This window comes from Melanotaenia boesemani, chromosome 3, assembly GCF_017639745.1.
Source record: "Melanotaenia boesemani isolate fMelBoe1 chromosome 3, fMelBoe1.pri, whole genome shotgun sequence".
NCBI lineage: Eukaryota > Metazoa > Chordata > Actinopteri > Atheriniformes > Melanotaeniidae > Melanotaenia > Melanotaenia boesemani.
In genome coordinates, this window is record NC_055684.1 from 22392232 (window position 1) to 22419578 (window position 27347).

The 27347-nt window shown below is 37.8% G+C and overlaps 1 protein-coding gene and 1 long non-coding RNA gene across 2 annotated transcripts in view; one reads left to right on the top strand and one right to left on the bottom strand.

The window, feature by feature from the left end:
- necab3 (N-terminal EF-hand calcium binding protein 3) overlaps positions 1-27347 on the top strand; it is a 40593-nt gene that overhangs the window by 6465 nt on the left and 6781 nt on the right. The window contains exons 3-9 of the mRNA XM_041980191.1: positions 13446-13554; positions 14770-14795; positions 16216-16313; positions 18513-18649; positions 22016-22137; positions 23143-23222; positions 25811-25864. Of these exons, the coding sequence (XP_041836125.1) occupies positions 13446-13554; positions 14770-14795; positions 16216-16313; positions 18513-18649; positions 22016-22137; positions 23143-23222; positions 25811-25864 (626 nt within the window). The remainder of the gene's footprint in view (positions 1-13445; positions 13555-14769; positions 14796-16215; positions 16314-18512; positions 18650-22015; positions 22138-23142; positions 23223-25810; positions 25865-27347) is intronic.
- Positions 4886-26731, bottom strand: LOC121636586. Its single transcript, XR_006009751.1, has 3 exons — positions 26719-26731; positions 24028-24037; positions 4886-4964 (listed from the first exon to the last, which is right to left on the bottom strand). It is a non-coding gene; the product is annotated as an uncharacterized LOC121636586 (long non-coding RNA).

Consider the following 27347-nt stretch of genomic DNA (forward strand, 5'->3'; position numbering starts at 1 on the left):
AATAATTCTGTCATTGATTCATTTTAAAACCAAGTCTGTTGTTTGATGTGACATTTTTCTTTTAGTCTTGACCTGACATTAAACATTTTAGTTCTGCAATGAATTGTTTTTTAATTAAGTTTTTTTAGTCTGGAATTAATCTTGTGTCACTGTTTATGTATGATGTGTGCTAAAAAAAATCTTGTTTGCTCAGTAAAACAACAAAAGTGGGCACATTCTCTGCAGCAAATGATGCAAAAACCTTTCCCTCACAGACAAGTAAAGAAGACTGAAAATTATATATAAACTGACTTACAGAAGCATCTGTTTTGCATGCTGAAGTCTGTCATCCTTTGTTGTAATAGCAGTTGGTCTTTCAGAGCCCACAGGGAGGATAATTTCAGGAAATGACGTGCCTGCATTTTAACCTTTACTGTCAGGTCTAACAGGGTCACTGAGCCGTCTTTGAAATAATAACCTTCCTCCGTCCTTTGCCATTGCTCTGTATTAGAATGGCTCTTGTAAAATAATATTCATTCACTTCTAATAAACAACAAAATAAGATGCCAAAGCAAATCAAGAGGAAGTGTAGCCTAAATCATGTGACATTGTTTTGTTCACACCTCACAGGGTCTGTAATCGTCTCACATCTGAACAACAATTACTTTTCTTTAACAAACCCTGAGATGAGTCTTGTGTGTGATGAAATGTTTTGTTTCTTTCAGGCATTTATGTTCACTTTTAGATTTTATTATAATGGGCTCAACTGTGATGACTGCTGTCACCTAAACAGTGGAGATGGAGGTGTGTGTGTGTGTGAGTGTGGAGGGGGGGGGGGGGGGGGGGGGGGGGGCTATTAAAAGAAAATAGAAAGAAAATGTGCTGTCCTACATCCACTACTCTTTATCTCTTAGTTATGAATACCACTGGGATTAGGCTCGTTTTGTATTAAAAAAGAAAATGAAGATGACATCTTCAAAATGCAATAATATAACGAGTTTGATTAAAGCAATATCTGTATTGGACATTGATTACGTTCTTTGTGTGTAAAAATCTCACCTTTTCATTCTGCTGATTTTCAGGATGAAAAAGATCAGGTAGTAGTAACACAAACAAACAAACCCAGTGACTTCATAGACAGTTTTATCTTCCACCATAACATTTGATACACTGATTAATTTGATTATTAATCAGATTGCCATTTTTAGTTGTTTATTTAGTGTTTTTTTATTACTTCTGGGCCTCACCATTCTTCAGTAATGGTTAGAAATGTGAAAGGACTGTGGGAAACCTTGTGTATGCTGAGTGCTTAACTCGTGGTTTGTTGTATGGAATCTAAGGATTAACATCAACCATATCTAACAACACTCATTTTGTTCTCCAGCATGCAATGTGCTACAGCCAATACAAAACATCTTGAACAACAAAATGGCAGCCTTAGGTTATTATTTGGTTATTTGCTATTAACAACAGAAAAGTATCAATAGTTATTTTGTCTATTTAACTAATGAATGAACTTTATTTTTTGCCAGATATCAGGAATTCAGAGTTTTAAGTTGCCACTGAATGCAACATAAAACAGAGCACATTGCCTGGATTAATTTTTGACACCAAATGACCCCTTACGTAGTCCTTCATCTCTTTAATGTTATAACTTCTTGACCACTGAACTAAATCGTTATAAAAACATTTTTCTTACCTGCTTTTCAAGTCATCTTCTTCAATTTTATACATTCATCATTGTCACATTTTTTTTTTTTAGCTTTTCACAAGGATAGTATGTGCTACAAGGTGCACCGACTAAAACATTTTGAGGAAATTTTGTGATTTTTCTCTAAAAAATCAAATTACTTACCTGTATCAGGAACTATGTGGGTGAAATCCAAGGAACTTTGTCTTTAAAGTATCACATCCTTGCTGCTCTTACCGTTCAAAGACCAGTAAACATGTTGAAATTTGTTTATGCAGTCTAATTTTGAGTTTAGCTGCTATTAATTAGTGTCAGGTTGCTGGAAAATGTTACTTTTTTGTGCAGATGTTCAGACCTGCCTTATTAACAGAAATTCAGAGTGATAGTTAAAGAGGAGATTTTTCCCTTTGCTTTTAATGAAGCTTTCTCTGTCCTGACACGCTCCAACGAGGACAGAAAAAAAGTAGTTGGCTATTTAGCTATTAGTTAAATGGAGAAACTGGAAGCCCTGGGATAGTTGCACTAAAAGCAGCATATAGAGGATATAGTAGCTCCAGATGACCTGACAGATGGCTTTGCAGAGCACATTTTAAGTAGAACATTGATACTAAGAATACCAGAATACCAGAATCACTAATAGCATGAGTACATAAGATGTTACCATGAAGAAACCAAACCCATCTCTCTTAGTAATGCTGGTTGCTACTGAAGCTGCGATGCATTCGTGGGGAATTTATAAACCACTCAGGAGAGTCTGCATAGGGACTAACCTTTGGAGAGATATGAGTGTGGCCTACTTTATGCCCTACTTTGCAGGACATCCTCACTTTCTCATTTGGTTGCTGTTTGCTTTAAATCTTGGGAGAACTTTGTTTTAAGTAATCCCTCTTTTTTTACCTATTAAAGAGAAAAATCCACATGTGAGCTGTGTTTGAGAAACAGGACATTTCACCACCTTAAGAGTTCCTTTGGAGAAATGTCTTTCCTGTTGAAATTCAGGTGAGGTATTAATGCATACTGCTTTCAGTATGATTTAAAGCTCCTTTCTTTTTCTGTTACAATAGAATTTCTTCCATGGCAAAGTACTGTAATGGAGGTTCTTTGATTTTGGTTAATTTCAAAGGTGGATGCCACATTAAAGTGATGTGAACATCTTCTCACATACCTCAACACACTGGGGGGGTGATGATATTGCTATATAGTATTGGCTAACAGGTGTGGCATTTTTTATTCTTCCAGAAAGATATCTGCTGAGAGAGCTCTTGTGTCATATGGCCAGGCATAAATTATTTATTAATTTAAAAAGCATTAGCTGGCATTTCAGATGCGAGGATTTTCAGCAGCTGGATACTACTGCTACTATAGTTGCTCTCACTAGACTAGAGGAGGATGAGTCAATAATATTGTAGTGCACATTTTATAATGAAATATAGAAAAAACAAACAACCTGGCATGGTAGAGCTACCTGTGCTTGTGTTTAAATGAAAATGCGGACCATTAGGTTGTATTTACATTTTACTTTTTAGATTATGCAAAATTAATTTTAATGAAGTACTCAATTAAATTCACAATCTAACCGACAAGTCCTCTTCATTTAAAGTCTTTATTTGGCCCCTAAAAAAAAACCCAAAACATATATTTAGAGTTTATTACAGTATGATTTGTCTGCATTATTGCAGTGCAAAAGGTATCCATCAGGGCACAAAAGACACCAGCTGTGTACTTGGCTGCAGCTGCTGTCGTGATCAGTGTACAAAAAGGAAATTAACCAACAGATTTTCCATTTTCTGGCTTGGTTGCAGTGCAGTGATAAACGCAAGCATCACAGAGAGCAGTGAACATCTGTAGAAACTCATAATAGTAATAATAATAATAATAATTATTTACAAGTAGATATAAACAACTCATTCGTAGAGAATAAAAAAACAAGTTATTTTATTAGATTAAAATAGAAACACTATTTTCATTAATATGTAAAATTTTTCTGGCATTGACCTATAATTTTGTTGCAGGCTGTAGCTTTAAGTTTCCTTTAAAAAGCCACAAAACTCTTAAAAGGAGGTTGGAGCTGGGAGTTGGATGGTATGGTACTGTGTAACGCTGAAACCGGTTGGTTCAAGACACATCACAACACAACTCTATTTTACTTTAGTTCATCACATGACACTTAACTAAAATGTGTATTATTTGCCAGTTGGAGATGAATCAAAATGACTTGTAAAGATTTGGAAATTATATCATTTAGATTGAAATAATTTTTTTTTTAACAACGCAATTGTCACCCACATGGACGTTGCCTTGCTAACATGTAAATATAGCACATAGTGACAAATCGTTGTCACTTCCTGTTTGGGCTTTGGCAAAAACTTTCCTTTGGTTGGGGATGAAAAAGAAAACCCCTTTGTTTTGAAAGGGTTTAGCTATCATAGTTAGTCTCTTTGAAGATGCAGCTGTAACCTTCATGAACACCATTTTTACACTGCTCTCAAAACCACTAGCTGCATGTTTTTATGGATATATAAAAATAAGCCATTTTGGCCTGCATAAACAAGCATAACAGTGGCAGTGTATTTGGGAAAACAGTCACTATTGCACACTTCACAGGCTCTGACACTGTAAAATATTTGTTAAATTGTAATGATCGTTTCAGGAAGACCCAGAAATTCAGCCCACATGGTGATGAGTTTAACAGTTTATTAGATGCAGAAAAGCAGCTAACGGACAGCAGGCGTAGCAACCAGGTCCAGGAAGAGGGGCTAGACAGATAGCGGAGGTCGGTCCAGAAAAAGGTCAAATCCAGGTAGGCAGAGTTCAGGATAGTCCGGCAGGGATCAGGCGATCAGGGAGTCCGTGAGTGGCAGCGAGGTCAGCAACAGGGATCTAGAACAAGACAAGATTTACTACAGAATAACAGGCAAGGCAAATGACCATCTGGCAGGGAAGCAGACATTGAGGAGGGATTATATAGGGTGATGAACAGGTGAGGAGAGTGAGTGCTGATGAGACCCAGGTGGAGCAGATGAGCCTGATTGCATGAGCTGCAGGCGATGCAGTTCAGCTAACTTAGAATAGAATAGAATAGAATGCCTTTTATTGTCATTATACAAATATACAATGAGATTAAGCCAACCCCAATGTCAGTGCAAAGAGAGCAGTATAGAAGATAAAAAAATAAATAAAAGATCTAAGGTATAAAATATTTACAGAAATACACAGATGTGCACACTCGAGTTATTTGCAGATATAAGTATGAATTGTATATACCTGTATACTATACATGTGTATAGTGTTCGAGCTGAAAATATATAAATTACAATGAAACATATTCAAATCAAAAAATATATTGCACATTCAGAGTTTTGTTGCACGTATCATGATATGTTGTGTATGTCACATGACAGAATGTATTGCACATGTTGTTAGTGTCCAGAGTATTTCAGATTTGAATTCCTACAGGAGTTTAGGGCAGTTATTGCTTTTGGAAAGAAACTGTTTTTGAGTCTGTTTGTTTTAATCCTGATGCACCTGTAGAGCCTCCCAGAGGGCAGCAGGGCAAACAGATCAGAGCCAGGGTGGGAGCTGTCATTTATGATGTTTCTGGCTCTGCTGAGGCAGCGGGAGGTGTAAATGTCCATCAGGGAGGGGAGAGGGCAGCCAATGATCTTCTGTGCTGTCTTTACAACTCTCTGTAGCCTCTCCCTGTCTGCTACAGTGCAGCTGCCGTACCTTACTGTGATGCAGTATGTGAGCAGGCTCTCGATGGATGAGCGGTAGAAGGTCAGCAGCAGGTTGGAGTTTAGTTTGTGCTTCCTGAGGACTCTCAGGAAGTGTAGCTGCTGCTGAGCCTTCTTAGTGGTTGACGTGATATTCTCTGACCAGGAGATGTCGGCCGAGATGATGACGCCAAGAAACCTGATGGTGTGGACCCTCTCCACACACTCGCACTTGTCTCTCACTTCCTGCCTGTCTACTGCATTTGGGTCCTCCATCATTACAAGTCTAAACAGTGACCTCACTTTGATTTCTGCATCCATAGTTGAAAAAAACGTTCATAACTGTACAACCAATGAAGACACAGTGATAAATAATACAGCTGTACAACACATCATAAATGATGAACATGCTTCCGAATAACGCTTAACTGAACAAGAAAATCCCACTAGGAAACTAAGTGTTGCAATAATTTCTGCATCTTCTTTCTCATTCCTGCTTCCCCCAAAGTTTTCAGAAGAGACTTGCGACAGATATAATGTACAAACTTGTAATAGTTTTAATAACGACACATATAACATCCTTAACACACCTAACTGCTTACCTGATAACCTGAAATGCAGTCTTAAGGTGACTTTTATGTTCTCAAGATCTGTTTTTGTCATGGTATTAATCAAAACACGCAGAATAACTTTTTTCACATCTGAGATTTTGACATCCTGTATCACAGGGCAGGAAGCCAAAGCTGATTTTTGCCTAAACTGTGATATAAACTCAACATAATTTATACACTCAGAGGATTTAAAATATGGAAACCAAAGCCTATGTTTTTGTGAGGATATCCACCTTTGCGGTAAAGATGTATAACCCAGAACTGTCAAGAGGGCCCATGGTCATCATTAGTCTTATCAGATGAAGGAATGTCACTTTAGAGAGACAAGCTGTCTAGTTTTGCAATCTAAGTATAGAAATCTTTCCAAATATGACATTGTGAGGTATGTGGAGGTTTTTTTCAGTCTCTTAAATCCATAAGCTACTTCACAGATAGCATGAATTCTTAAGGAAAATAAAGGGTACAGCAAGGTTAAACAATGAATTTAATCAGGAATGCATGAATGAATATTAGTACTAATGCTTCATGATAAACCTGTTTGGACTTTACCTTGAGACAAGCATAAAGGTCTTCTTAGGGAAAATAAAGAAACCTCAGCTGTTGATGTAATTTTTTCTGCTTACAGAAAAACAGAGCAGTCTGATAATTCTGTGAATCCATTTGTAATATATTTCTAACATTTTGTAGAAACCTTTTCTAATTACATAATGTTAATTATCTGCATAGAAAAGAGAGAGCTTGGTTATTTTTTTCTATGCAAGGTGTTTTGATAGATTTTGGCTGTGGTGCATTTCTTTGTACTTCTGGAAGAAAAGAAGCAGAAAAATCGATTTGGAGACTTTCTTTTTTTCTTTGACTCATGAACCACATTTAAAGTTTTGCTTTAATTAGTCTGGTTTTAGTCATTTCAACTGATTTGACTTGCAGTTTTGTTCTCAGCTATTTACATTAGCTTCATCTGCAGCTGGACCATGGGAAGTTTTTAGACTACAAATTCATTCTTAGCCATAATCTCACTGTGTGCCATGCACCGAGGTTGTTAAATCTCACACCACAGAATGTGTCAGCTGCTTTCTGATTAATGAAACCATGTGGAACCCATGCTGGTATTCCTGTCATGTCTTTTATTGGGTCCACAGACTCTGGACTTTTCTGTCACTCCATTCCTCTGTTTTTAGCAAGTGACATAAAGAGCCCTAGCTCATATGGACTGTGTTTCATTGGTTTGTTGTTTGTTGCTGATGATGCATTCAGTGACCAATTGAAAATTGGAAATTCGTACTCCCAGCTGCGACAAAAGTGGAAAGTTTTTTTTTTTCCTTGGCACTGGTCGGTTGGCTGCTGGTTGCAGAAGCTCTTACCTGTTTCCATTCTTTTCTACTATTTTAACTTATTTATAGCTTACTTCTTCTTGTATATTTATTTGTACACAAATCTGCTGTTTTTCTTTGGATTTGCTGTGTTCCTTTCAACTATTACATCCAATTTAATGATGTGTGTGAGGTCTGCTGTGTGCATGACTTACAGCTTACAGCCATGTGATCCCCATGTGCTACAGAAGACTCGCCCAGGGTGCTGTACTGAGAGAAAACCTCAGGAAAAGAAGAGGTGCTTTAGACCTATTCTCCTTCCTTCATCATGGAGAACGTAAGATCTCTTTCCAACAAGATGGACGAGCTGACTGCAGGACATCAGCGGGAGCACAGAGGGAGTAGCGTCCTTCTGTTTACGGAGACCTGGCTGACACCAGGATGATTTATTCCTGATTCTATTGTTTTACTGGTCAACTTCCATCTACTGTGGGCGGACAGAATGGAGAACAGCAGTAAGAGGAAAGGAGGGGGACAAGCTGTGTTTGTGAATGTGAAGTGGTGTAAACCGGGGCACTGCACTATTAGTCAAAGCAAGGCAATGCAAATTTATTTGTATAGCACATTTCATGTACAAGAAAATTCACTGTTAAAGAGCAACTGTGCAACAGAAACATTGAATTGTTGGTGGTTAGCAAGAGGCCATATTATCTGCCACAGGAGTTTACACATGTTATTGTGACAGCAGCGTACGTGCCCCCTTCTGCCAATGCAGACATAGCCTCTGATACTGATGCTCTCGGTCACCAGCAGGCTGCAGACACAGCACTCACAGGTCCTCTTCCTCATCTCTGGGGACTTCTACCATGCTTCTCCATCATCTGTTCTGCCAACATGTCCTGTGTCACCAGAGACAATGAAATACTTTATGCCAACACCAAAAAGGCATATTCTGCCTCTAGGGAGAGCTGATCACCATATTATATAACTCCAGCCTGTGTATAAACCTGTTGTTCACAGGCAGGCTGTGGTCCTATGTACAGTGAGGTAGTGGACAGCTGAGAGCGAGGAGGCTTTTAGGGACCGCTTCAACATCACAGTGTGGATGGAGCTATACGACCCACATGGGGAGGACATTAATGTGATCACAGACTGCATCACAGACTACATAAACTTCTGGTTTGACAACACTGTTTCCCCCAAGGCGATGTGGTGCTTCACTAACAAGTCATGGATTACCCCTGATGTTAAAGCTCTCCTGAAGGAGAAGAAGAGAGCTTCCAGATCAGGGAATAAGGAGGAGCTGAGGACTGTACAGAAGGAGCTGAGAAGAAAGATCAGAGAAGGGAAGGCCAGTTACAAGAGGAAGATGAAGGAGCAGCTGCAGCAGTAGAACATCAGTGAGGTGTCGAGAAGCCTGAAAACTATCACAGGTTAAAGGGGGTACCTAGGGGCCATCCCCATGACGCCGGATTGCAGTAAAACCGCAAAAGTATTTCAGCAAACTGTTCTTTCATCCCCACGAAGCCAGGGGTTAGCCTCCATGAAACCGATCATTTCTGAAGTCAGGTACCAAAGTGGATAGGTTTAAGTCCTCTGCCGTCTGCAGTACTGCGCGGACAGCGAAGCCGCACAACTAGAGGATATGACGTCAATGTGACAAACACGTTCCCAATCCACCCCTTCTCAAGTTTCTCATGCTTTTTAGTCAAGCATTTTTTTAAGAAGAAGCTCAACTTCTTCATTAGTCCAAAGAAATGTTTCTCTTTTGCTTTGCACACATGCCTTGTTTTGCTCTAGCTTTGGAGTGTTACTCTTTAGCACCCCACAGCCTTCTTCAGAAATGTTTCCAAAACAAAGAAACTTAGTGATACCATGCATTGTAACTAAAATGTTTGTGTGATTGTAAGTTTATCATTGAGTATTAGATAATTTGGGTAGTATTACCATTGCATTGAGGGCCCTTCTGGGCCCCTGTCAATCATGGACCCCTAGAATCCTTCCCCTTTACCGCCCTTTTTGGTGCCCTAGCCCCACAGCCCCTCATTCTGCCATCTAAGCACTCCACATCTATCAAGGTGAAAAAAGCTGCAGGACCAAATGGCATCAGCTCCAAGTCCTGCCCAGATGAACTGTGCAGAGTTGTGGAGCATGTCTTTAACCTGAGCCCCACCTGAAGGTGGTACCACAGCCCTAGAAAACCTCCTGTGTTCCAAAGACATCTCATGCTAGAGAACTTAGCAGCTACAGGCCAGTGGCTCTCATGTCTCATCTGATGAAGACACTGGAGAGACTGATCTTGGGACACCTTTGCTCCATGGTGGGACCCTCCATAGATCCACCGCAGTTTGCAGTTTGCCTACCGGCCTGGAATAGAAGTGGAAGATGCGATTATTTTCCTGCTACGTCATGCTCTGGGCAGCACTGTAAGAATCATGTTTTTCGATTTCTCCAGTGCCTTCAACACCATCCAGCTGGTGCTCCTGAAAGCCAAACTGGAGAGGGCTGGTCCTGGGTTGGACCTTAATTTGACAGAGTGGATTCTGTACTATCTCACAAACCGGGCCCAGTTTGTGAGAGCCTGGGACTGTGTGTCTGACCTGCAGTGCAGGTGTCCCCCAGGGGATGATCTTGGCTCCATTTATCTTCACCCTCTACACTGCAGACTTCAGACACAACACGGACAGCTGAGTTCTGTAGAAGTTCTCAGATGACTCTGATTGTCGGACTGATCACTGGGAACGACGGCGTGGAGTACAGAGGACTGATGCAGAACTTTGTAGACTTGTTTCAGCAAAATTACCTCCTAATCAATGGAGGGAAGACCAAGGAGATGGTGGTGGATTTTTGCAGATGCCGGTCTGCTGTCCCCTCACCAGTGAACATTCAGGGAATCAGCACTGAGAGAGTGGGCTCTTATAAGTACCTGGGTGTTCACCTAAACAATAAACTGGACTGGACTCACAACATGGACACACTGTACAGGAAGGGTCAGAACAGGCTCTATCTTCTGAGGAGACAGCAGTCTTTTGGAGTGAAAGGAGCACTCCTAAGGACCTTCTATGACTCTGTGGTGGCATCAGCCATCCTGAACAGTGTGGTCTGCAACATCACAGAGAGGGAGAGGAAGAAGCTGGACAAAGTCATCAGGAAGTCCAGCTCTGTCCTGGGCTGTTCTCCGGACTCAGTGCAGGAATTAGGTGACAAAAGGGTCCTGACAAAACTGACATCCACGTTGGACCACGAGTCATAACCCCTGCAGGACGCCCTGTCTGCTCTGGAGAGCAGCTTCAGTGACAGACTGATCCATCCTTGTGCGAAGGAAAGATACTACATATTTACATATTATTATTTATTATCTGTGAATGTATGTGTGTTCCTGTTTGAAATCACGTGTGTGCTTCTGCTTACTGCACCTGTACTGTTGCAACAAAGCAATCTCCTTACTGAGAGACTAATAAAGATTTTCTTATTCTTATCATTCCTAAGAAGGAAAAAAAGTAATAAAGTCAAAAGGTTCCTTATGCCAGCCTTTCAGCTTTGCTGAGTCATCTTGCTGTAACTCTTTAGCATATTAAACCACTTTTTATAAATGAAGCCAGCCTTTTCCTTGCACCCTGAAGGTTTCAATCTGTAAATACATTTATATATATATTTTTCTTTATAATCCTCACTTTGGGGAGCCGTTGTAAAAACAAAATCTAACTTATAATAGTTGAATTTTTTTCTAAAGATATCTGACTTAAGGAACTGCTAAAACATTTTTCAATGCAGTGATTTCCTTACATATTTTACAGTATAACACACCAGTCAGGCACACCATCAAATCCACTGACAGATAAAGTGAGGAACTTTGTACATCCTGTTAAAGTGCCATGTTCTTCTGGGAAGACCTGCATCCTGGCATTCACATGAATGTTACTTTGATACTTGCCATCTAAAAATAGGAGATCAGTCATACCCTAAAAGGGCAACAACATTCCCCTACAGTTACATCCTCACCCAGAAGGACATAGTGAGCTCCACACAAACTGCTTACAGAGGGCTTAATGGACACAGCAAAGGGTCCCATATATCTGTCTGATAGGATCTGATGGTATCTGTTGGAAGTAGCCCAATACAAAAAGACCCCACCCTTTAACTCCAGAAGCACGCCCAGATGGTTTTTGTCTACACCCGCCATCTCGGATCCCATTTGTTGATTGGACTAGGACCTACTCAATATTAGGTCATACAGCTGATTGGTGTAAGGTAGCATTTTGTTCTACTTTTGCATTTATTCACATAAGACATAGCTAAAGGCAGCTGGCTTTGTCTGCTTTTATTAGCTGTTTGTATGTGTGGGATTGTTTCTTTCTTTCCCTGTTTTGTCTTTTCAGTAACATATTTTATACATAACCTTTTTTTTTCCAGTTTATACCAAATCTTTCACTTTATACAATGCATCTGGGCTCTGTTATATGCTTTCAACTGTTTTATTGGCTTTTAGTAATTTGGAATTATTGGTCATTTGAACAACAGTGTTACATTAACAGCAGTGTTGATTAATGCACTCTGTCCCTGGGGGCAGGATAATTATGTGTGAGTGCATTATTGTGCATTTTTGTTTGTTTCAGCCAGACTCTCTTTACCAAAACTGATCTGCTGGCCTGATTAAATAACTTTAAAGTTACAGTCTTTTGTGTGCCTGCAGATCTGTGTTCTATTTGATCAATAATCATTTTGGTTTGTTCTTTACTCATATTGACTGAGTACTTTACTTCTTCCAGTTTTCTATTGACTGCCTGATCGTCTGTCATAGCTCAGACATGTTCATTGTAAATGCAATCTGTCTTTTCACCTGTACCCTTTCAAGACATTGAAATTGTCTCAAAGTTTGTCTCTGGCAGGCTAACGCTGACCCACCTGTGTCATCAGCACTAGCAGACAGATTGATTGTGTGCTCACGAAGTAGCCCTCCTTCACCCATGACAATCAAGCTATTTATCTTCTTCTATCGATTTTTCTGCACATTGTCACAACAAGATACACAAAATTTATGATGTTTTAAAAAAATTACAATTTGCTGTGTTAAAATACAAATAATTGTATGATTTAACACCAACCCAAACTATAGAATAAGTTATTTTTCAATAAATTTTTATTTAATTTTTTATTTTTTTGGAAGTGCTTGCACATTTTTAACAATTCACAAATTCATATTGTGTAACAACAGACATCACATTAAAATGGAAAACACTGTATTTATCTCAGAGGGAAATTGTAGTAGTTTTCCCCCTATTTTTAGTTAGAAATAATTATTCATTGACTCACAGCCAACATCTTATTCTGGAAAGCTGCTAGCAGGAATGACCTTCTGTACTTTGCCCTGCAGTGTATTTGAAGAAGCCTCTCAGTGAACACACTGTTGTATCCATGCTGTGTAGTGTAGAGGATGTGAAGAATTGTCCATTATGTTCAGCAGCTTGTGCAGCAATCTTCTCTGGACAACCAGCTCCCGGAGTTCCAGTTATTCCCCAGCACAGAACCAGCCTTCTTGATCGGTTTGTTTAGTCTCTTTAAGTCTCTGGCTCTGAACCTGCTGCCCCAGCAGATGTTGACTTCTGTTCCTTAAAGAAATACAAAAATCATCTCTTTTGTTTTGTTTGTGTTTAAGATGAGGTGATTGTTAACACACTATCTAACAAACTGACTGACCAGTTCTCTGTATGCAGCTTCTTGTCCATCACTGATACACCCCACTACTGCAGATGGCAGAAATGGTGAGAGTACAGTAACTTGTGGTGTGCCAGTGCTGCTGACCACCATCTCAGACACACAACCTTTCAGTCTCACAAACTGTTGTCTGTTAGGTAGTTGTAAGTCCAGGTGGTTTTGGAGATATCCACCTGGAATTTATTGAACGTTTCACTTGAGAAATCACAAAACATGATTCTCAAAGTGCTGCCGTCATCAACCCCAAACCTATTACATAAACATAGTGTAATGGGTCCTGAAAGAAGACAGTAGATTATCAGCTTGGCAAAGCTACAAAAGAAATAATGTAAAAACAAGGTAACAAAAATATATAAAGAATAAGCTAGAATTCACAGAAATGAATGTCTGTGCAGCAATGATGATTTACATTTCCTCTGTGTTACAGATGATGGCAAGTTGTCATTTGATGAGTTTAATGCTTACTTTGCTGATGGGATCCTGACTACTGAGGAGCTACAGGAGCTTTTCTACTCTATAGATGGCCGGCAGAACAAGTGAGTTTATTTTTAATCTAATACAATAATGCTTTATTCACAACAATGTTCACACTAAGCTTTTACAGTCAGAAAAAACAAGAAAAATAGACCCAAGTTTTGGAGATTAATGACATAGTTAATGTTTCCAGTCCTTAAGTTAAAATGAGCCCAACAACCAAACAGTGAATTAATGTCTGTCTCAAACGGCTCGGCATAAAGCACTGTGGACTGAGCAAGCCTCTTAAAAAGCCACTCTTCTGAAATCACAATCAAGGAAATCTGTCTGAGTAGCTGCAGAAATCAGTTCTGCAGTGAACAGAACAAAAGACTTTCTTTTTGTAGTTCAGTAAGTAATGGTTTAGGTTTTGTCCTTTACTGGAAGCCTTTTTTACCTTTTTCTTTGGCATATTTAAGATTTGTATTCATGAGACAACTTTGCCACTTTGCCCCCTCCACACATTTTCACTGCGCTGGGATGTACAAGGTTTTCCAGCTTGTCAAACTGTGCATATAGGCCCAGATGGAATTTAAAAAAAGAAAGAAAGAAAGAAAGAAAGAAAGAAAGAAAGAAAGAAAGAAAGAAAGAAAGAAAGAAAGAAAGAAAGAAGAATGGAGAAATGCTCATCTTTTAAAACCTGCTTTGCTATCAATGGTTGAAGTTAAAGGATGAGGAAAAATATTCTCTCTGAAGTGATTAAAAAGGAAATAATATTGTTTTGGGCATGATGGTACCCAGCAACAGGGAGGAGGAGGCATTTATTAAACTGTGACAGACAAAATGCACAGACTGTCTTTGCCTATAGACATCGGATTTATGTTGCATAAGCCATTAACCTGTTCCATTTTTAGTTTGGAAAGAAAAGTGAAAATAGCTTATCAAATGCCATTAACGCAATAGGGAAACGCTTTTATGTAGGAATGCTGCAGTCTTTGTGAAACTGTAACAGTTAGAGCAGCTTTCTATCCTCCAGTGCTGTCATTTCTGCCATGAATGGTAAGCAAAGATATCTGGACTTTTAAGGAGTGAATTTAGTTAAAAATACATGCAACCACCACAATAACATTAGCATTAATTAACAGTAACACAAGTATGTCTTGAGTTTTGTGCATCATTTCCTTGGGCTGTAATATCCCCAAAGTTAAGAGCTATAAGGCAAAAATAAAGAGTGACACATCTTTGAATTTGCCTAATTAACTTTCCCCATTTATCTTCTTTTGTGTTCTGCCCTGCAGCAATCTGGACACTGACAAGCTATCAGGTTGGTGGGAGAGTGCTTTCTCTGATTTAATGTGTCATGAGACATATATTTCCATCAAACTCCTGTCTGAGAGATGGCAGCAGGCAGATTTTGCAACGAGTCAGGCAGCTGTTTCAATATTTACAGATTTATCCTGTGCTGAGTTCGACAGATGCTGGTGGTCTCTTGATGTTTACAGATACAAGAGGAGTATCAAGATCATTTTATTCCTCAAGAAAGCACACATTTTCCTTCCATTTTTTTCACTCTTTTAGTTTAGTTTTTTATTCTTTTTATAATTTATTATATTATAATGCTCTCCAGCTACCTAGACCACCATTTACCAGCCACATTGACTTTAATCTGTAGATGAAATCTAGCTCTGATTTACTGACCTTTTTTTTAATATCTTTAAACAGCATGAGTGTCAGATGGCCTAAATAAAGTGGAAAAAATGGGGCAGAAGCTTGTAAATACCAGTTATACCCAGAATAAAACTAATGCATAATTGATTAAATGGGAATGGCATCTTTTCCATCGTACATCAGGAGACGTTGACTGTTTTCCACAACAGAAGGCTGCTTTTAACTCAGTTTGAGTTCACTGAGCATTTATCATTCACTGTTAGTTTGACAGTGTTTCAGAGTGATGGTGTTATATTTAGTAAGATACCTGAAGAGCGTAAAGAGGTCCATTAACCTCAGTGTTGACCTTTTGTCACTCTTTAGTTAATTTTAATTTAATTTAATGTAAGGTGTTTTAATTAAAAATTAAGAACCAATTAAGTGTAATCTGCTTCACTGGTGTAATTTTTTATGTGATTTGTAATGAGAAGAAGCTTGTTTGTCAGTTCCACAAAGTAATTTCTTACAGAAAGAGTCTGCAGTCTATGAATTATTTCTCTCAGCTTCTGTCTGAAACGTTACACAGGAGGGAGTGACCGACTCTTATAATTCTAAGAAATTAAAATGATTAAAATTACAAGGAACAAGCAGTGTGCAGACCTCGTCCAAAGTCAGTGCCCAGTCTTGAGATTTAAAAGAAAAGGATCAGAATCTGAGCTCTTCTCTTGGCCTGGCTCCGCTTCTCTAGCCAGTTACATTAACTTCTTAGCAGACAAAAAACACAGACAAAAGGCCATGAAAACACTGACTTCTCATACCACCTTTTTAGATGTAGAGCTTATAGAGGGAGGTAATAACGCAGCATCAATATGACCTGAAGGTGGGGCTTATCACATATAGAAATGGACATCTGATTCTTCAGATTCCACCTAGAAAAAATCAAACTAGTTATTCATACTCTACCTTGTCATTGACTTTGAATTCTAATCTGATGGCAACATGTAAGAGTTTTCTTCCAGGTCTCAGAGGTAAAACTGTTTATCCAATTGTTTTGATACTAAAGTAACACAGTTTTTTTTTTCCTTATTTCCAACTAGATTACTTTTCTCAGCACCTTGGAGAGTATCTCAATGTTCTTTCAGCTCTGGAAAGCCTGAATGTTGCCATTTTAAAGGCAATGGATAAAACTAAAGAGGTAAGATTTAAACAGCATGCATAGTAGTTTCTTTTGAGTTTATGTGGATTTGTCAAAATTCTGTTTACTGTAATGAATCTCATGTTCAGTTGGATATACCAATAGAAAAAGTCAGATGACTGAGTTGCAAATGGCCCTAGTTTAGTTTTAATGCTGATTTCTGGCTATGGCAGGAAGCATCATAATGCACAGATGGAGCCAAAGCTGCACCAAGTCTGTCTCAAGTGATGAGCTAAAAGATGTGGAATATCAAAGACTAGCCTGAACGTAAAAGCAGTGATGGAGGCGCACAATTCAACCTGTGCATAAGACACAGTGTGGAATGGAACTGCATAGTAATTTATTGCTAGTACCACAGATGTGTTTGAATCATTGAACCAATCATCTCAATTTGGTGCATTCAGTTTTTATCATGGCAATTTGTCTATATCAGTACAATTACAACATATCTTCTTTCTAATTATTACATAATTTTTTCCATGTCTTTGCCTCACATAAGGTGTTATATCACAGATTTGATCATTTCAACATGGCATATGAAAGTCACACTTCTGATAAAGTGCCAGCACTAATGTATAACCAAAGTGAATTACTCAACTTTCCCCTCTTGCCCTCTGCTCACTGGGGAAATGTTCTTAGATCTCTCTTCCCTCCCTGCAATCCAGCTCCTCCGGTCCGCCCTGCTGCTAAAACTGCTGCTCCTGCTGCTTCAGATGGACAAAGATACTGATTAGTATTGCAGCTAGTGGTGCCAGGAATTTTGCTCACCTCAGTTCAGTAGCGTTTGATTGTGTACGGTGCCTATCTTTTATCCAGAGATATTTTCCACTGTTAACTGCTAAGAGCAACTGACATTGTCGGAAGGAGAGTTGTTGGCTTTCATATTGAGAATTAAATTTTAATGCAACTTTCTATGAAGTACATAGGAGTATTGGACAGCCAGAAGACTTTATTTGGCACAAGCTTAGTTTAAATGCCTTCGTGCAAGATTTAACCAGATTTTCTTTTTTTCCATTATAAAGAGAAAGGTTGAGTCTATCCACCTTTTGTGAATTGAAATTAATGGATATTTTCATGGAATCTGATAATATTATTTTACAATAAATTGACTTATTATGATGAGAATATGTATATATAATCTATAATTAGAAACTGACCTCCTGTTTCAACAGAAGTGTGAAAGATATACCTGTTCTATATTAACTGCAAGTTAGTGGAGTGAACAAAGTGCAGCCTCTTAACAACTACACATGTTTTTTTATTTTGTTTACTGAAAAGTAAAATAACAGGTTTAATATAGTAACCTTTGCAAAGTAGCTACTTTTGAATGCATCATGAGAGCTCATCAGACCAAACCAACATGCGGCATAAGGGGGGTGGAACCAAATTATACAGGTATATATGTTACAATAAAATATTGAAAGGTACAACTATGTCTTTATCTCAAGAAAGGACCCAAATTGATCTCAAGAAAGGACCCAAATTACTGTATTCCAAAATAAATTTTAGTAAGACGTTTGACAGCATAATATTGCATAAAATTGTCATTACTTTAAATGTTCAGTGTGTTTGGCTCAGAGCGTATATTTGCTACTAATTTGACAAAATAATGATGTTATTCAATTGATGCTGAAAATATATTTTAAAATTGCCCAATGGGCTGTTTAAGGGAACAACTTTGAATTGGAGATTTGAATTGTTATGTTAAAGAAAACAGGTTTGCTTATTTAAAGAGAAAATCAGAAGCACTGAGAATAACTATGCATGGTTTTAAATAGATCGCCTTTTTCTTCTGTCTCTTCCTACAATCTCTTGAAGTGGAAAAACCCTTAGAGGACTGTACAGTCACTAGCTGTACTCTGATAATCCCATGATGCATATTCTGTAGAGGCTACAAGACTGTAAATTTTGACAGAGATCTGCATTGTGGCTTTAGTAGCACATGAGCAAGATTCCTTTGAGAACATGTAATGACATTCTTGTTTGGGGACTCAGGCAGCAATTATGTATTGTGTTCAACTTCTTTCACCTTGAGTTTTGAATACATAACACTGAATAATTTGTCTAATGAGAAATAATTACCCCATTTAACTGCAACTGTCACACTTTGCATGAGAAGCTGCCATTGCTTTTGAGGTATTATCAGATCGTATTTTCTGGTCTCACTTGTCTCTGAGTGGCTTTTACCTTCTCTCTCAGGAGTATCAAGATGCCAGTGTGCTGGGCCAGTTTGTCACCAGGTTCATGCTAAGAGAGACTTCCAGTCAGTTACTGTCTCTGCAGAGGTCCCTTCAATGTGCCACGGAGGCTGTTGAAGAACAAAGCAGTCCTGCTCCGTGAGTTCTGTAATATGACATGGTCTGTTAAGCTGTTTTAATATCTGTTCAGATTACAAGGAAAAAAAAAAACTCCTTTGCACTGAAGCAGACTCTTGCTGATTGCATTGTATTAGAGTTTCGAGAGGTTGCCAGATCACTCATAAGTTGTGACAAAAAAATTATTCTTTTAGCATTTATTGTCAAAACACAAAAAACATCATCTTCTTTTTATCAGCATCATTTCAGAAAAAAAAATGCAAGTAAGTTAAAACGTAATTGATCATTATTGAGTCATTACTGTTTAACCCAGCATGCAAAGTTAAAACCCTCCTCCTTGCATCAACTAGCAAGGGATGTGAGCCAGCTTAAGAAGCAGCAGGCTGTAGCCAGCAGCAAAACAAAGCAATAAATCAAATAAATAAAGCTTGTTTAATGATTATTTTGCTGTGCTTATGTAAACCTAAAACACTTTCATACCTATGATCCAATAGTTTTTTTCTTAAGATTTATTGCATATTGTATAAAAAATACTGTAGCTCATGAACTGCACAATGATCATTTTTGACAGAGGAAGCTTCACTGTGCTTATCTACTGCACAGTTCAGTGTAGCATAATATTTTAGCTGGAAGATTCAGCTAATAGCACTGTTGCCTCACAGCAAGGAGTTCAAGCCTTAGCTGTTTCCAGGGTTTGCATATTTCATTGCTTTTAGTTGGGTTCTCTCTGGGTGTTCTGGTTTCCTTCTACAGTCCAAAGACATCCTTATCCTTCTCAGGTTGAGGAGTAAAAGTCATAACTTTCAGTGTGAGCATGTCTCTTAATAACCCTCTGATGTAGGGATGATTTGATCAGCTTTGGCTTAATGTGAAAGACTTCAGCTCCCCATCAACCACAACAGGATGGCTGGAAACAGGATAATGTCATATAAAAAAGCAAGTGAAGAAATTATTGAAAGATTAATGACATTCCTCTACTGAATCTCATACTGTTGTATTATAGGCTACTTTCCTGCATTGTCTTTGTATTTTAGAAAATGCCAGTTAGAAAATTCATTGTATTATAATATGGCTTCACAGATCAAGAGATCTGTTGTAATTGTTAGATTCATTCATCTCTGTCGAAAATATTTATAGAAATAACAAATGATGGGCATTTAAAAAGTAGAAGTCTACTACTATACTAAAGTCTTGAGTCACTTTTGTTTTCATATTTTGCATCTAAGAAACCACACATTCACGTAAGTGGTCTTGAACAATAGTTCTTTAGGTTTTCTGGAGGTCTCTTAAAGTTTTATTGATTTTTCAATCATTTTTAGTGCAATCCATGTACCTTAACATTTTCTGAGTAATATCTTTTTTTAATCCTTCATCAAATATGAATCATTCAAGAATAAAACGCACCTTACTTAAAAGGGTAAACCAGTGTTATGTCAACACATATCAGGTAACGTACCAAAAATCCAATTATAGTAGCGGCTTGTAACAAAGACATTTGTTCCCATTTTTTATTGCATCTGCAAAAGATGTCAACTATAACACAGTCTGACATAAAATAGGGTTTTTGAACCAACAAGGTGATTCACAAAGAACTATTAACTGAACTCTTGGTGAGGTAAAGGCCGTGTGAAGTGTGTCATTAAAACATCTGAGGAAATTGGACGAGGAAAGGACAAAAGAAGAAGTGGGAGCCCTAATAACTGGCAACAGCAGATGAACCATGTCTGAAAGTGATCCAGACTTTTATTCGATCCGTCACTTAAGTCTGAGAAATGGTCACCATGGAAGATGAGTCATTCTTATGGAAGAGAAATAGGTAGAAATGGCTGAGGTATGTCAAATGGCACAAAAACGGAACAAAATCAGAGATAACAAATCTTATGGTGGGATGAATCCGTCCCAGAGCCCTGACCACAACATTACTGAAGCATTGTGGGATTATTTTGAAAGAGAGTAGAACAAAAGGCAGACTACATCCAAAGGTTGAACAATTATTTATTTTTAATCTCATTGAAGCTGTTTTGTGTCGTTTGCTGTATTTCTCTTTATGCTAGCATATTTAATAAGCTGCATCATTCCTTTTTTTCTGGCCTAACCCCTAAAGAGGAGGGTTGGCTCAAGGCATTTGTAGTATACTGTATAGCTCATCTCAGGTCAAGATTATGATTTTAAAAACATCTGAAAGCACTTACTATTTCCATTTCAATCAGCATTAAAACTCCCTACATTTTTTCATGGCTAAACAGTTTGCTAGCAGCCTTTGCAGGAGATATTGTCTGCTGTGCTGCATGCATCTTGGCTCAGCTCTCGTCTCTGCCCTCTGGGTGCCACCCTGGTATTATTGGAAATAAGAGAGCAATTATAGCCAAGGTAAATTATTGAGAAAAATACTCCGGAAGGCAGAGAAGGAGGGGAGGATAACAATGGCATATTGGGAATATGATTCATGGGGAAATAGAAAGTTAAGATGAATGCAGGAAGTAAGTGAACAGGATAGTGTAGAGATCTTGTTATGGAAATTTTATGAGGAGCTTTTTTGCTACAAATGGCTGTTAGGATTTTTAATGGGGTCTATTTTTTGGACAGAGTGAGTGTGTGAGCCTTGGGAGTAGAACTGCTACATACAAATGCAGCTATGCAGCAACTTAAATCTCTGTTTTGCTTCACTACAAATTCATGACTGTTGCAGTGGCCTTTGGATTCCAGGCTGTTCTCAGCATGAGAACCTCCCAGCAATACACTCCCTCTGCGCTGTCAGCATGATGCTGCACACACACACAAAAATACGTAATAACGTACACACACACTGACACAACAAAGAAAGGAGAGATTAGTACATGTTAATAATATAAGAATAAATAATAGGAATAAATAAACATTCATAGACAGTGAAGCACAGAGTTACAAGTGAAATTAAAGTATTCATGCACTTTTGTTATTGGGTTTGGGTGAAGCACTCTCTAAAATGAAGAGTTGTTGACATCCTGCCATTGCCCAATACACTTTCCCAGCTATGATGCAACAGTGGGTGTCTGTGTATGTGTGATCATTTGAGTGTGTAATTGCAAGTGTTCATCCTCTTCAAATCTCTACCTGTGGGGTGATAAGCACTAGTGCCTATCCTTCACTAAATGTTTTCAGCTCTATTATTGTTCATCTCTGCCTCTTGCATCACTCGCCTCCCCTCTCTTCCTAACTCTCATCTCATTTCCCAATCTTCTTATTCTCCTCCTTAACTTAGTTCTGCATCCTCTTCTTCTGTCCTCTAGTGACTAACTCTGTCTGCCATATTTTCACTTTGTTTGTTTCTTTCCACACTCCTCTGACAATTGCTGTCTTTCTCTCTGATGTTTCTCTCTCTCTGGGTCTCTACTGCTGTCATGGCAGGGGGGAGGTAAAGGCACCAGAGCTGACAGCAGTGCAAAGAAATGGCAGGCGGTGTGGTCGCAGGGTTCACAACAACCTGTGCATGTCCACATCAGATAACTGCGTTGGCACCCTGACCACAGGTAAGAGGAATGCCCAATTATATTTAACTTGCAGAGTTCTCAGAGTCCATTGGTTCCTTGTGCCACAAATGTGTATATATTTATGCATTTAAAATAGTCTTATTCTTATAACTGCCACTGATATTATGTAGAAATATAATAGTAAGCTTTTCCTGAAGTTTTTATGTCTAAGCCCAACCATGAAATAGGAAGACTATTTTTAGGCTCAGCCTACTTCATTGTCCATTTTATTCTCAAAAATAGAAATTTGTCTTTGGATCTGCCATAAAGGCTAACTGATCAACACAATAACAATAGTTTCTTGTTTCTTGTTTGTGGGGGAATATATGTTGAACTAAATCTTACTTCTCACAAAGGGCCATGACTGTAACTGCAACACTCACCCGTGATCCCATGCAGCTACTCTTTCTTCTTGTTTATGCCAGCTTTGTAGCTTAAGTGAAAAAACTGACAAAATGTCTTCCTTGATACAGAAAAACTCATATGAAGTGTACTTTCCTCATATTGCTTGGGTCTCATCATGACAAAACAAATGAGTCCAGTCCAGAAAAAAACAAACAAAAAAACAAAACAAAAAAAAACAAAAAAACAAAGAAAAAAAAAACAATGATAAGTAGAAGTCTGAACACAGATTTTGTTTTAGCTATGTCATATGATGGAAATCATCTCCTCGGATGTGACTGAATGAGATCTCCAACATCAATCAAAGGCAACTCTGCTGCTTCTCCAATTCCAAACAAAAATAGCTTCGTCAAAATTTTTAGATTTCATGAAATTGCTTTATAAGCATGCAGTTCTGGAAAAAAAAAGAAAACTTTGCTCATATCTTAAGGATGTCAACAACTCCCACCTTAAATGATTCCTAACTATCATAAATATAGTGTAAGCATATACTCCACTGGGATTCTAACCAGTTTAGTTACTGGTTAGAATCAGTAAATGATACAATTTGTAATTACTTAATATTTTTTATCTGTCTGATGATTCATATCACATTGTCTTCAGGTGTCAACATGGAAAATGGAGAAAACTGGTGTTCTCAAATCAACAGGCTGCAGCAACTCCTGGATAAACTGGAGTGTCAGGTGTGAAGCTCTTCTTTCTGCTAACTTTGGCTGCTCTCTGCTCTTCTTCTGTTGATTGCATGACAGCTATGTAATAAACTAGCTAAATCCCTTCAGACCCTGAATCCACTGGAATTGACATGACATGTTTTTATCTGTAAACCAATAAAAGTGCATGCTTTTTCAATTTGAACATTATCAAGTCACTGACCAGCCAAACAATCATAATGTTGCAATCTAAATATTTTCACCTTTTAAGTTTTATATTGTATTCATGGATTTACTAGTTATCATCTCAATATGTTAAAATTAAAATATCTTAAGTAAATTTCAAGATAACTCAAAGTTGTAGAGCGCAGGATGTCCGAGTGGATATTAAGTTTAGGAAATGTCAGAAGGTACCACATCATCATTGGATGACTGGGTGGTTTTCTGACCTATGTTTTGAAAATATGAGTGTCATCTGTTTTAAATGCATTATACTATGAATGCCTTTTTTAGACAGAATTGAGACCTCAAACACAGCTGCAAATGTGCATACATATGCTTCCTAGGGTGGAGAGACATTTGAGATAACTCTCATACACACATAAACACATACACATACATAGAATTGTTAAAATAATAATAATAATAATAATAAATATTTCAGAGTTCATCTCATTATTTGCAACAGATACAGAGGGATTCCCAACAGAAACTTCCAAACATTTCATTTTATATTCATTCAGTCTTGGCATTCACTGTGATGGGCATTAAAATTATTTCTAATAAAACATGAGTTGACCAAAAAAAAGAAGAAAAAAAAAAGAACAGAAACAAAAACAAATTAAATTCTATAGTAAAGAATAGCTGAATAGATTTTTGCTTTGCTCACAAAATTATAGAAATAGTTTAAAATAACTTATTTATCACCAATGAAAATGTATTTTATTTAACTAAGTCAACATTGCTCAGCTGGACACAGATCTGACAAAAAGGTTGCTGCAGCAAAGTCAGCTAGGCTGCAGTGTGACTGCCTGTGATAGAAAGAGTCATTATTGGGCAAAAGATGAGTCTTTTTGTCTGTTGTCCAAATTGTCTCTGCAGATATATTTTACCAGCAGCTGGTGCTTGTCTGTCCTTTCACCTTTGTACTGTTATGTTCCTGTTTTAAAAACTGTTGCCTGAGTCTGAAGTTTTGGTCATCATCCATGGATGAAATGAATGCATAACTGATCTATGAATGCACAAATATAAGTCCAATTACTTTTTTGAATAGGTTGTGAAATTCATCTAAAACTATAAGGCGGTAAAGCTGAAGGTTTTCTCCATTATTCAGTTTATTCTACATTATGCAGAGAGTATGCAAAACAGAAACACCTCATGCATAAATTTTCAAAACATAATTTTTCTTTGGAGCAGATTGAATTAAAGTGTTAAGAATAATAAGAAGTGCAAACAGCGCTGCAGAGACTGCATAACACTGTATCATTACCACTAAATCCATCTTTAAAGTTACATGTACACTTGCAAAGATTACACACCTACATCTCAGCTAGGTGTTTTTTTCCATTGTTATGTAGCTTCAGTGGTGCAGGAAGCTGCTTACTTGAGCATGTGTTGTATATATTTCCATCAATTATGCCTAATTAATTGTCAGTTATGCTACTTAATAATATTTTTGCTACTTTTTGAACTCTGCAGACCTGTGTTTCTGTCAGACTCAAAGTGTGGTCACCTTTCATGCTCTCATCTTGTAACCTATTCTTACCACACACCCAGAAGCCTCTTTCACACTCTTCTGCTTCTTCCTTCTGTGTGCTCTTTCCTTTATTAACTCCTGTTACACCCACCTTTTGATGCCCATTCTTCCCCTCCTTTCAGTCCCACTCAAAGCATTTTTTTTCTCTCTCCCCACTCCTCTGTTTGGTCAGCCCAGAGGGACTCGGAGTGCAATATCAAAGCAATTCATAACCTGCAGGATGTTCTGAGTCCAATATCCATTCCCACACCTTAGTGCTGACACCATCACACACACCTTCTGTCCGTCTAGGGCTTGTTTACTGCTCTCACAATGAGTGTAAAGCCTTAAAGATTCAATTTCTCACAAGAAAAGAATATTACCTATTTCACATTAATTGCATTTTATCATACATCAAAACATTTATGATATTTTCGCATTTTAAAGAAATCCCGAGAAAACTGTTGAAAAACTTAAACTCAATGATTTCACCTTATTTTAATAATAAAAACTTTAATGCATCTGCTTTAATGTGCCCTTTCCTATTTATCACATTTCAGCTCAAGTGTGAGAAACAATGGCTTTTTGGATGAATGGATGTAGCCTTTATTTTGCTTTTGAGAAACAGCCATGTGCAGTAGCTCTTGAAATATTAAATGAAAAGAAACCACACTTAAAACATCAGGTCACAAACAACAGAACAAAGAGGAAAAAAAAAGTCTAAAGTTGTCATGGCATCCAAGAGAATATAACAGTTAAGTCAGGCATTGTAAATATAATAAAGAGTAATTTTAAGTAGAAAACGTTTTGATTAGAGATGCAGTTCTCATGCAGAATCAATGATCATTGTTGAGTCATTCAATTTTTTCTTATTTTCTTGTTTCAGAGTCCCAAGCTGGAACCACTCAAGGAGGACACACTGGCCAGCACATACAAGTCTGTAAGTCAGCACTGATTTAATCTGGAATACCACAGTTTGCTTCATTCTGTTGATATATAAGAATCTATCTATTTCTGCACCTACAAACACTAAGGGCAAAATGAATAAAGATGATGGGAAAGCAATGTGGTCGAGGAGGTTCTACGAAGAAATTGCCCACGAAATGTTATGCTTTTAGTTGAGGTTTGAATAACTGTCCATTACAGTGAGCCCACCATGAATTTCTCCTTGACCAAACTGAACTCGGTAAAACACCAAAATGATGTTTTGATCATTTCCCCATCACCAGAACTAATCCCCATCCCCACTAGGCCCGATTCCAATTTGGGATCTTAAAATCCTCTTTTCATTTCTCTTGCTGTGCCCACCTTTATCTGAGCCCTTGAGATGACAGTGGGATCCAAAAGCAAACTTGACTAGCTTATAAATGAGCCAGCACGACATCAAAAATTTGTCTCTGTGATCAAAGTCAACCCTCAGCTCTGTCTTTTATCTATTCCTGGAGTTGTCCCACTTCTAAGTGCAACATATAAAGTGTGAACTGTGATTGATTTGTCAGAAATGCAAATACCTTCTGATGACAGCTGCACTCTGCAACATTTCGTACGTTTCTTACGTTCCACGTTGCACAACGCTGATTAAAAATAGCTGAGTCAAACCTGACTGATGTGTGTAGACTGTATGATGATAATACTTGTTAAATCAGAGGCTGTGGTACACAGCTTCTATTTTTTACTTTTACCTTCTGTGCTATCACTTCCTCTGAAAAATCAAAGCAACTGACAGACAAAGCACAAATTTTTCTTCTTCTGTGTTTTTCCTGTAATTCTTAAACTGGATAACTTGCGTCAAACTGATTTGTTGTTTTCCCCTTTTTTTCTTTCAGTCTTTAATCATACAAAATAAAATTTTGCAGACTAACATTCAAGGCTGAACAATATACTGAAACCTTTGAGCTGTAACTGAAATCTAACACTTCTCTGCCTGAGGGTCACTGCAGCAGAATTATTTCAAAGTGTAACCGTGGCTTTGAAAGACTAGAAAAACATCTTGATTGCAGAATAAAGTCAAAAACTGGAAAAGGAAGAACTGCAGTGGCTATTGAACAGAAGTTTTCAATCTAACTTTCTGAATCCAAACTCAAGGAAGACAAACTTTAAATCGAAGCAATGAGCAAGCACAGAAGATCCATTTCAGTAATAATAAACATTATTATCTAGTTACAGTTAATTCAAATTTGGCTCCATCTTCATCTCTTTTTGCCCCTGATTCTCTACCACTTGTTCCAAAAAGTAGAGTTATTATTATTCATAGTATTGTTTTGTTTTGTTTTTTTTTTTGTTTTTTTTTAATCTGCACTCTGCAAGCTTTTTTTTTTCTCTAGTAGATGTATTTTCTTACTGAACTCAGTTCCTGAATGACTAAGACTATGTTTATGATCTATAGACTACACAAGCAACTATTAAATTAAAACTCAGAGAAA